At 35.0% G+C, this 12842-nt stretch overlaps 2 protein-coding genes across 2 annotated transcripts; both read left to right on the top strand.

Annotated features, from left to right (window-relative positions):
- Positions 1–1988: 1988 nt before the first annotated feature.
- LOC144442934 (15-hydroxyprostaglandin dehydrogenase [NAD(+)]-like) lies at positions 1989–7966 on the top strand. Its single transcript, XM_078132307.1, has 7 exons — positions 1989–2123; positions 5189–5315; positions 5553–5662; positions 5856–5952; positions 6580–6656; positions 6880–7034; positions 7849–7966. The coding sequence occupies exons 1-7, from the start codon at positions 2025–2027 to the stop codon at positions 7964–7966; spliced, it is 783 nt and encodes a 260-aa protein (XP_077988433.1). The 5' UTR covers positions 1989–2024.
- A 1366-nt stretch (positions 7967–9332) lies between these two features.
- On the top strand, positions 9333–12526 carry LOC144442933 (15-hydroxyprostaglandin dehydrogenase [NAD(+)]-like). The gene is given in 7 exon segments (XM_078132306.1): positions 9333–9430; positions 10608–10734; positions 10897–11006; positions 11325–11370; positions 11373–11420; positions 12017–12093; positions 12374–12526. Coding segments are annotated over 7 exon segments (654 nt in total). The 5' UTR covers positions 9333–9337.
- Positions 12527–12842: the final 316 nt, after the last annotated feature.

Raw genomic sequence — 12842 nt, 5'->3', positions numbered from 1 at the left:
AAAATATTTTTGAAATTGCATTTCCTTTGTACTGATATTTAAGATAAGCCTGATGGCTTGTTTTTGTAGTGTGTAAAGTTTATCAATATCACTTTTTTTCTGGCATGGGACCAGATGTTACAACATGTATCAAAGTGAGACTGAATATGGCTGAGATAAAATAATCTTCTAGTGTGTACATCTAGAAACCTAGACATATAGCGCAGTGCAGCAATATTAGTTGAAATCCTTTTACAAATATAGTCACAATGGTTGATCCAGGATTGAGCTGAATCTATAAAGAGACCTAGAGATTTTTCCATATTGGAAAGTGAAATGGGAATATTATTCAAAGAGGGGAAAAGCTGTCATGCGTAGAGTAGTCCAAGAATGTTTTTTGGGTGGAATTAACATAGCTTTAGGTTTATCAGTGTTAAGAATCACGTGATTTTGGTTGCACCAGTTACTATAATAACTAGACTTCAATGTCTCGGTAAGTTTCATTACAAAGTTCCGTTGTTTACGCTACTCATCCATAAAGTTCATAGCTTTGAGTTGATCGCTATGTTTGTGAGGTTTTTTTTTTTTAAATTTCGTAGTCTTCAAATGTTTTGAATTTGTTAGGAAATTGTCCTCCCGTTCTTTAAAAAAAATGTTTTTCAGTTACATAATGGTCATCCAAGACTTACGCATTTACGGCTCGCTGTTTCGCAATCACTCACTCGAGTTATCATGTCAAACAAAAGGAACACAGTTGTCTTTAAAAAAAATATATTATCTAATTTTGGAATAAAGAATGAAAAAAAGCCCAGCAACTTGAAAAAGTCCAATTCCTAATAGAGGCACGGTGACTAGCCCTCTTTAGCTCTCATTCCGTACACAGAAACCATGCTGAAGCAGACGTGTTTATAGTGCTAAAACGCTCGAATGACAACGACCGGGCTACTACACCACGTGATTTTCGTCAGCAGTTGCAAGTTGAATATAAATTGAAGTTTACGCACACAAATTGAAAGTTTGACATACAGAACTATATTTCACTTGAATGGCAATACGCATGCGTATCTCACGCAGACGAAGAGTTCTTGTACAACCGACACAGGATCGTAGTATGTAGACATGAAGGTTATGGCAAATAGATATAACATTTGTCCATTATGAAAAGAGGTTGACGAATAATACAAATATAATTCATCAATAACAATATTGAAAATTAGAATAGAAATGGACGTTTGACGAATACCAGTAAATATTTGACGAACATAAAAAGTACGAGTAACCCCATGAATAAGCCATAATGAATAGCAAAATGAAATTTATGAATACAATCATTGATTTTGACTATACAAATAATGATCTTAAGAAACAGCCGTGTTATTTAAAATAACCAATGAAAACATGACTTCTAAGAATGCGAATGTGACTGAAAATTGTTTTATTTGATATCACAACACATGGCCATATTGGACAGACGTAAATTACGCACGCTACAAGCACGGACAAGCAAAAGATAAAGCCTTTTCCTTGCTTGTGCCGGCACAGAGGAAATTCGCTGATTCAGAAATGTTGTCATTGATAACTTGGCCAAATATATGGCATCAGGTGTACCATTTTACTGAGTGATACGCTATCCCTCTATGTTAGACGAACGACTCGACAAGTCTGGGTAAACATCATACATACTAAGTCTTGCGATATCCATTCTCGACTTACTTGGACATTAAACTAACATGTTTGAGTGACATCAGTAGTATACATCTTAACAGAAAGTAAAGTTTAAAAAATACGCAATAGTCTATCTCTGTAACCCATTTACTCATTTTAGACATGCATGTAAATAGATGTTCTGCATAGATCATGGTCATCCATCACCCTTCTATAAATTTCGCCTGTTTATACCATTATGCCGCTAAGGATCATGGTAATATATATTTAGGGCTCACTACAATACAGATTACAACACGTGACCATTGACCACACAATGAATACTAAACATCTGTCAGACATTGCATACTTTCACCTGGGCTTTCACAATCGCCGTGTTTATGATCATGACTCTGGAAGGTAAAGTTGCATTTATTACCGGTGGTGCTGATGGTATTGGTAGAGGTTTGGCCGAGGAGTTCTTGCAGCATGAAGCAAAGGTAGTGTTACCTTTCAAGCACACACTTTGTACTGTAAAATAAACTCACGAAACAGGCAGGTTTTGATAAGGTAATAAAAAATACTAACTAAATGTGTTGTCATATTTGTTGCAATGAATGTTATGTGTTTACGTTAAACACCATAAGCCATACATTTCTAGAAACCTCTTGATCTTAAAATATTCAGGTTTACTGGTGAACTTGAAGTAATTGGTAACGGCCCATTACAGGAAAACTTCTGTTTCTGGTGTCTGACATACACTGCTCCCATAACATGTGAGCTTGTGTCTGTCGTCAACCGAGATGACTTGATTAATTTTATGCGTTTACGTTTAAACTATCATTGCAGTCCAAAACACAGTAAGTGTCCTACAAAGATCTACAACTAAACACAATTGGTGTCATCGTGGTTTGTATCAGTACATAATTTCTTAACAATTTGACCTCGCCTCTAGCTCTGAGGTCAATCAAGAGTTCTTACAGCATGAAGCCAACGAAGTGTTATCTTCCAAACACATATGAACTCACGAAACGGGTTTTAAGGTATTGGATACTGCTAATGGTATTGTCACATTTGTTGCATTTCATTTGATGTGTTTATTAATTAGAAATAGCGAATGTTTATACCAGGAAAGTGTCGGTATTTGACATTGCTGTGGTAGATATGACAAACACTGCACTCATAATGATTTGACCTTGTCTCAGAGGTCAACCGAGATGACCCGATTCCTAGTAAAACTCTCGTCAATCTACCATGATTGTACTCCAAAACAGTTCTTACAAATAGACACAATTTGTATGATCGTTGTTTGTATCTCTACTTAATTTCAAACTGAATGCCTCCCACAAGGGTAATCACAGGGTTTTGCTCCTGCACACATTGTTGGAATGCATTCTTATTAAGATATAGCTTAATTATCGAAAATAATTAATTACACACATTAATCATTTAAACATAAAAACTATGCCAACATACTTTATAGGACATGCGTGCTTGCTATGGTTGATTTATGTACCAAATTGTTGCGGAATTTGAAGTATGCATTCTTTAGATATTAAATTATTGAAAATAAGTAATTCGGTTTAGTAAAAGAAATGACAAGTCCTTTTGTGTACGTTAAACTATATCCAACGTCTCGACCTCACACAGGAGGTCTTATTCTGGGTCTAAAAGCAATAACAAAATGAACGAAAAGTGAGCATAATAAACAAAACCATCGATAACAGAGGCCTACGACAACAAGAAGTAAAAAAAATGCAAATACAATGTGATAGTGATAACATCGCGGTAAAAAGTACTGCAAGAAGTGGAAGACAAACAGGACCAGTCTGAGTGGAGATGTACATAATTAATTACTCATTAACACTAAAACCAAGGCCGACTGGCTGTATAGGACATGTGCGCTTTGTTATGGTAGACGTATGTACCAAATGTTGCGGAATTTGAAGTGTGCATTCATTAGATATAGCTTAATTACTGAAAATCATTAATTATACAAATTTCTCGTTGAAACTATAGCTACATCAACAAGCATTATAACAAATATGCATTTTGTTATGTTTAATGTATATACCAATTAAATTGAATTTGAAGTATAAGGTTTAGCTTGGTTACCGAAAATAATACAAATTAATCATTAAAACTAAAGAATATATCAACAGATTATGGCTTTATAGGATATGTGTTCTTTGTTGATGTATGTGCAAAATTATTTTGAATTTGAAACTTATATTCCTCAGATATATGCTAATTACCAAAGCCAATTAATTATGCAAATTAGGTATAAGCTACATTAATAAGCTTTACAACAGATGCTCAATGTACTTGCCAAATTATAATGAATTTGAAGTTTGCATTCTTAAGATATAGCCTACATACTATCAGCAATTAATTGTGCAAATGACTAATTAATCTTCACTGGATGTTTACGAAAATCTAATCACTTCTTGTGTTTATCATATGAAAGATGTGTAGCAAGTTTCATTAGAATCAGTACAGTAGTTTTTGAGATATCGTGTCCATAGACAGACGGTCACACACACAGACAGCCAGCCAGCCAGCCAGACAGACAGACAGCCAGACAGCCAGACAGACAGGCAGACAGACAGACAGACAAAAGCATAACATAACCTCCCCTTAGGGGAGGTAAAAATGAAAATTGTTGAGCATTTCATTTAGTGTTAACGTAAATGTAGCACTATTACTTCGATGTAAACGTTAGTGGTAAAATATCAGTAGTTTATTGTTTAAAAGTTTTAATAGCCTATACCAAATTTAAACCGACAAGAGGCAGTGTACATAAGGAAAGAATAGACTATTAGAACTAGATAGTCCTTTGTAACAAGGTCAAACGTGTGTTCTTCTCTTACTTAAGCTTATATTGAGATTATTTAAGATCGTTCTTGTTACCTTCCGTAAGGTGACGTTATGTTATACTTGTCAGTCTGTCTGCCTACTTGCCTGTTTGTGGACATCTAAAAAAAACCTGCATCGATTCTAACTAATCAAGTGAGTCCAGACTGTCATAATTATTTGTTATATCTCAGACCACTATAGATGTCTATATAACGGTCTGGGTTATATTTCATGTCACATTTATAGGGAGTGCATTTCATTCTAATTAATGTATGTACAAAATTAGATGAGATTTGAAGTTTGAATTGCAAAAATATTACCTAATTGTATCATCATATCATATCATATCATATCATATCATATCATATCATATCATATCATATCATATATCGACTGACAGACAGACAGACAGACAGACAGACAGACAGACAGACAGACGGACAGACAGACAGACAGACAGACAGACAGACAGACAGACAGACAGACAGACAGACAGACAGACAGACAGACAGACAGACAGACAGACAGACAGACAGACAGAGATACGTACATATAGAAAGACAGACAGATGACCGGTATCTCCTAAACTCTTTCTTCGGCAGATAAAAATGGATGGTACAAAAATCATTATATTTGTTTCCAAATTCAAAACGTTTTAAGAGAGTCCAGACTGTTATAAATAAATTATATATCATATCGCACTTTACAGGGAGTGTTTTTCGTCGATATCAATGAAGAAAAAGGACAAGAAACTGAGAAAACTTTAAAAGAGAGGTATGGAGATGACAAGGTGCAGTTCTGTAAATGTGACGTCACATCCAAGGAACGGCTTGAAGGTAAAGATGATCTTTATGTAGAAAATCAATTCAAATCAGCCAAAGTTTTAATTATAGTGAATCGTTCAAATCATTGACTTGATGAAGACAGGGAAGAAGCATTGCTCCAACAAATGTGAATGTGTGTAGTGGTTGTGGTGGGTGGGTGGGTGGGTGGGTGGGAGGGTTGGAGTGTGTGCTTGACCTGAGGAAGTCATATTGTCACCAACCGTGATTACAAATTCTTTTGTTTGTCAGCTTCCTTTGAGAAGTGTATGGATCAGTTTGGACACCTAGACGTGGTTTGTAACAATGCTGGTATCTTTAACGAGCATAAGCGGGCAGAGGTTATTATGGCAGTAAATCTGGTAAGACACATATTATAGGAATACATATTACAGTTTACTGAACGGATTACATGCTTTTATGACACCTTAAGCATTGAGTAGTCAGTCACCATTCCCACTTACTATTAAACCCCTATATCTAATATTCGCATCTTTACCATAAAGACTTACTCTTACCGTACAAAAATATACTATTAATTCACTTTTTTTGCAGATTGCTGTCATTGAAGGGACTTACCTGGCTGTAAAACACGTGGGAACAAAAAATGGCGGGAAAGGAGGCGTCGTCATTAATACAGCATCAGCTGCAGGTTAGTGGTTAATTTATGTACACCTGGAAATGTAACATAATCAGTGTTGCATTATTATTTATTGGTGAAAATAGATAAACATTTTATCTACAGGTAAGGCGTAAGCAAATATAGGAATTTCATAGCTTAAAAATGGATAGTTATACAATCTAAAAAATGTATGGTTGTGATATAAAAGAAATGTCTCTTCCAAAAAGGCTTTTAACTACCTTTCGTGAAATAAATGTTGCATATATAGAAATAGTACTTGCCCTAATAGTCCAAACAAGATATGCATCTCGTACATGTGTTTATAATAAACTATAAAAATTTTCCCTGTGTAAAAGAAACATTTTCCCAGACATCCTTACCGTTATGGAGGTAATGTTAAAGGTCTGTCTCGCTGTCTATCTACACGATATATTAAAAAATACTGCGTTTCACATTGGAATATGTCAATTACATATTTTATTTTAAGGATTTGAATGAAATTTGCATCTAAAATTCTCATTATCGTGAGAGCACTAGTCTGCTTTCCTTCACAGTTAAATGCATTTACAGTTTTGTTTACTACTGTGTGAGGACACAATACAAAGCCTTTTCTCCTTTTGGGAGGTACTCAGTTTAGTTGAATATTTTCTCCTGTAGGTTTGATACCCAATCCTTACGTTTCACTTTACTGTGCCAGTAAGCATGGAATTGTAGGCTTTACCAGAAGTGTGGCGGTAAGGTGGCTTTAATATTCCATGAATTATAATATCATTCATTAACTTATATCGTTACACATACTTTAATTACAAAAATATCCTAACTCGACATTTAACATCACTTTCGACTTGTGCACTTCATATAGATACTTCGTTTTGTTATTTTTTATTTAGGATGTCAATGTTTTGCTTGATATGAATTATATAAATTTAATATGATACAATTCTGTCTTGCTTGTAGTTTGAACCAGATGTAAAAGACAATGGAGTGCGTGTTCTTGCTATATGTCCATGGATGGTAGACACAAACATGGCTTTAGATTTCAGGAGAGACGCAACTAAATACAAGAAAGAGATTAATGCTTTACTAGAGGGTAACAACAAGCCAGTTTTGAGGTAAATATTCCATATGATAAAACCAATAGATCTCACTGAAGTTTATGAAAAGTTATATTGTCTGAATCATCCAGTATAAATATATAATAAAATCATTACCCCACATCAACATGTAAAATGAAATTTCAATTAGTGAATCTCTACACAACAAAAATGTGAGATTGTAAAATATTTATCTTGCCCGTTTGACCACACATAGCTTTATTGGTCATTTTCTTGACTGTGAAATATTTCAAAGACGAAAATGTTTTATACACCTTCCTGTTACATTAATATAAAGATGAAATGTATTTGAGAGCGAAGTCACACACTTGGTTAAAGTTGCAGCTGAAATAACAATACAAATATTTTGAATTAAAATATATGGATAGTGATTAAAATAGGAGATACTTTATTCTAAATTCTTCTTTATTTAGTATAAGAAGCAAATATGGATAGCATGTTAGCAAAAACAGACTTTCGAAATACACTATGGTCACCTCAAATTGCAACCCTTTAGACATCTGTCTATGACCACAAAACATAACGAAATCCCGAAAACACCTCACCTGGTTCACAAACTGTAAAGTTATGTTCAGTTTACACATCCTTGCACTTTTGAGACGAACACGGCGTAATAGTATGTAGTCAAGTCAACATATCTATGTATTCATCTTGGAAATTAAATGCCTATTTTCTTAATGTTGATGTTTTGAAAGACATGTACACGCCTTTATGTCCGAGATTCGTTCTTATTTACGGGATTGTACTCTCATACTAATTAGTGCTTGTAGAAAACTCACATGCATGTAATCTTACTATTTCACCATCACAGCGTGAGTGAAGTCACATCCGTCGTCTTGGAATTGATTTGTGATAGTAGTGCTAATGGGACAGCTAACTATATCGAAGCTGGTAAAAAGTATAGACCAATACCACCACCATCAATGTAAATTACTTTGGTGTGCCGCTATACTGGGGAAACAAGGTGGAAGTGTTACGATAATGGAGTGACGTAACACAAGAATGTCATAAAACTTAACATTTTGGGATTTTAGTAAAGTTTCAAACACGGAGTTCAAAGTTCATCTTACGTGATTTTCTTCCAATGAATGACCGCTACGTGACATGTTGATGCCAACGATTTACTAGAATAGTGTTTTACACTATTAAAAGTACAAAGCCTATAAACACAACGTGCCCTACTTTGACATCTAGTGTTACCGTATATTAATTATATAATGCTGTTTCTTTTTAGAATATGATAATAATTAATTGTGTTAATTAAACTCTTTTATTTATCAACTAACAATGTATCAGTCGTGCACTTGTCTCCGTGATACAGGAAACTGTTTATTTTGTGTCTGTATGTGGTACAAGCAGAGTGTGTTACAGGTATATACATATTTGTATCCCCCCTCCCCGGTTACAATGTTGACACTCAATAATCAAACCAACCAATGGTTGGCATCCAATTATGTGTAAGAGATCTTCGTTGAATAAGTTAGTGTATAAAGAAATGAAAATTTTTCAATGAAATGAGTGTGGTTAGGGAATGGGGAGAATTTACAGCTGGGGGGGGGGAGCTTATGAGAGATTATTGTAACAGTTGTAAAAAGAAATTTGTAGACCCGTTAGTACATCGAAAAATAAAAAACCGCCCCACAAGTAACTCTTAAATTTGTGTAACTCCTCCACCAGCCGAAAGCTACAGAGTTTTGAGATGTTCAAGCCCCCCCCTTCCTATTTCGCAAGCTCATTTTTTTTGCAGCCCACATTTCCGCCTTAGAACCCTAAATTATACATAATGATCCATGTCGTAATGCATCGCAATCATACTGCAAATATCACGGTCACCCATCACATAGATAGTCTGTAATGACGTCATCGGTTCGCGCCCACAACGGCTGATGTGTCAGTCTACCCACAGGAGCTTGGAATTGGCCATATTTTTTTTTTTACAAATTTATTTTTTGTTTAATGTTTTCTTCAACACCAGCTTTTCAAATCATTATTTTATTACATGACATATAAAATATATTTTTAAATAAAGAAATAAGTAAACAATAATCAAAAAACAAATATTTAAAAAAAGAAGTAAATATTAAACAAAAAAAACAAAACAATTGTAAACAAATATGTCCAATTCAAAGGCCCTGTGGTCTACCCATCGCCCTGCTATAAATTTTGCCATCAACATGTTCTGCCGCAAGGGACCATGGTATATATTTAGGGCTTGGTACACCACAGATTACAACACTGTGAACATTGGTCAGATACTGAATACGTTCACCTAGGCTTCCAAAATCGCCGTGTTTATGATCATGAGTATGGATGGTAAAGTTGCATTTATTACCGGTGGTGCTGATGGTATTGGTAGAGGTTTGGCTGAGGAGTTCTTACAGCATGGAGCCAAGGTAGTGTTATCTTTTAATCACTCGTTTTGCAATATAAAATGAACTCGTGACATAAACTTCCATGTATTTAAATTGAATCTATCTCTGAGATGATCCAAAAACAAGTAATGATTGCAAAAATAAAATAAAAAAACCATCAAAAGATGCCAGATATAAAGGGAACGCATCCCATAAGGAAAAAAATCCTCCTTAAAGCAAAACTAGTGCCGCAGCAGGTCAAGTATACTTCCAGATTTCAGCCACAACCAGAAAATAACCAGAATAAAGTATATATTAAATTCCCTATTAGAATCTCAGGAGTACAGAAATCCATGATGACAGAACCGAAAATTAGTACAAATTAAGTTAGAACACATTTTGCTATGATTAACGGTTATTCGTATAAAATACAGATACTATGTGTTGGGTTCGTGTATCATGTTAAATGATTTTTATGTGTTTTGGTTGAGGATTTATGAAAATTATTTATTTTGTGGGATAGCCTTGGTAACAGCCGGCACATGCGAACTATTCCTCTCCAACATATGCGTGTTACCATAGCAACGGCCATGTTTTACATAAAACCGGATTTTGTTTTCAAGTAATCTAGGAATGGAAACCTGGGCATTCACCTAAAGTCTTGCTGGGCGGTTTTAACGTGGAAATATAATTAATGTGTGTACAAAATGAGATGAGATTTGAAGTTTGAATTGTAAAAATGTAGCCTAATTGTATCATATCATACAGACACACGTATAGACATACATACGTACGTACATACATACATACATACATACATACATACATACATACATACATACACACATACATACATACACATCACGTACATACATACATATATACATACATACATACATACATACATACATACATGCATGCACACACACATACATACATACATACATACATACATACATACATACATACATACATACATACACACACACATACATACATACATACATACATACATACATGCATACATACATACATACATACATACATACATACATACATACATACATACATACAGATAGATACCCGGTCTCTCCTAAATCCTAAACTCCTTCGGCAGCAAAAATGGATGGGTACAGCAATTATTGGATTTCTTTCCGAATTCAAAAGCATTCAAGCAAGTCCAGACTGTTATAAATAAATTATATATCACATTTTACAGGGAGTATTTTTCGTCGATATCAATGAAGAAAAAGGACAAGAAACTGAGAAAACTTTAAAAGAGAGGTATGGAGATGACAAGGTGCAGTTCTATAAATGTGACGTCACATCTAAGGAACAGCTGGAAGGTAAAGATGAGATTAAGGTAGAAAATCAAATCAAGTCAGCTAAACATATGAACTGTCACATGCAGCAATCATTACTATGTTGGGTGGGGTATAGCTTGAAGTTACTCTCTAAGGAAGATATTGTAACCAACTGTGACTACCAACTCTTTTTATTCATGACAGCTTCCTTTGAGAAGTGTATGGATCAGTTTGGACACCTGGACGTGGTTTGTAACAATGCTGGTATCCTTAATGAACATGCTCGAGCAGAGATTACTTTGGCAGTAAATCTGGTAAGACACATATAGAAATACACATAAATGTTCATGGGGTTGAGCGATTAAGCCATGTACACAAACACATTCGCATGGTAGTCACCCACCTCATCACTGAATATAGGCTTCAGAACTTTAACATCGTGGCAAAGCCAGTAAACTATCGCGCCTGAGGTTCAATTTGGTTCAAATCATGAGCAAAATATTTCGTGTTCCCCCTTTCAGAACATCAGAATTCTCATGCCCACTCCTTTGCACCCCTTATTTTGTCGTACCCACCCCGCCATAAATTCTGACCGCAGCCTTAGTAAGAAACTAACGGAGCATTGTCTTCAGATTGCAGTCATCGATGGGACTTACCTAGCTGTAAGACACATGGGCACGAAAATGGCGGGAAAGGAGGAGTGGTCATCAATACAGCATCAGCTGCTGGTAAGAGTTGACTCAAGTACATCTATCTATCTATCTATCTATCTATCTATCTATCTATCTATCTATCTATCTATCTATCTATCTATCTATCTATCTATCTATCTATCTATCTATCTATCTATCCATCCATCCATCCATCCATCCATCCATCCATCCATCCATCTATCTATCAATCTATCTATCTATCTAGGATGCACACTGTGGTTCTGATTTAATACAAAGCCTATCTTCATAAAGTCTGGAAACTACCTTTCATGAAAGATGCGATCAGTAACCAACTTACGAGTTTTCGTTTGACTAATTTTGTATACAAAGCATTATTACTCAGAGGGAAGACACTATTACTTTAAATAGTAGTTTTTGTTTTATGTGTTTAATTTTTATATACTCCTTATTATTGAATGGTGGATAGTTGTCCTATTCTTATAACATAAATTAGTTAAATCCAGTTAACAGGAGTGAAAGTGTCTGTAAACTTGTTAACCGAACATGCTAACCATGTGCAGGCAATTATAATGAGATACAGCAGTGAAAAGCACCTTTACCCTTTGGCACGCTTTCGGTTTACATCTGGGTTTCAATGTTTTGCCCTGTAGGTTTATTTCCGAATGAATGCATTCCAATCTACTGTGCTAGTAAGTTTGGAGTTGTAGGCTTTACCAGAAGTGTGGCGGTAAGGTGACTTCTTTATTTTCACATTTTATGAACTGTAGTATTTTGTTCACTAATAACGAAATGGGATATGATCCTTCATCAACTTAAACACTGTGACACATGATTTATCCATAGACCCTCCACTATATCCTGACACAATATGTAACATCACTTCTCAGCTGATCATGGCTTGCTTTGAATATATAAGTTTGTAAGTTGTATTTAAGGTGTCAGTTTTCAGCTTATATAGTGTGAATATTTTGCATAAAAAATATGATAAATTTCTCCCTTACATGTAGTTCGAACCAGATGTGAAAGATAACGATATTCGTGTCCTTACTATATGTCCATGGGTGGTAGAAACACCAATGAGAAAAATATTTGTAGGGGACGCGACCAAATACAAAGAACAGGTGAAAGCTGCACTTTACAACAAGCCCGATTTGACGTGAGTATCAGATTGAATAAACAGCTTGAATCGTTAACGACATTGTTTACAGATAACATCACTCAACCAATGGGGATAGGTAGTCACTGATCATCTTGGGAAACAAGTTTACAAAAACTGATAGAACCATTCATTATGATAAAGATTACTAATTCATATTAACATTAGAAATACAATCCAGACTATCATATTCTCTACTAGACATTATAACTGCTTAATACATTTTTCTTGACACAATCGGCTTTCTATTCGTCAATTTCTTGATAGTGTGAAATATGTTGAAGACGAAACATACCCCCTTTCTCTTAGGGGCAAGATCA

This window comes from Glandiceps talaboti, chromosome 12, assembly GCF_964340395.1.
Source record: "Glandiceps talaboti chromosome 12, keGlaTala1.1, whole genome shotgun sequence".
NCBI classification, from domain to species: domain Eukaryota; kingdom Metazoa; phylum Hemichordata; class Enteropneusta; family Spengelidae; genus Glandiceps; species Glandiceps talaboti.
Note: the sequence above shows the minus strand (reverse complement) of the source record. Positions and strands in the feature narration are given on the sequence as shown.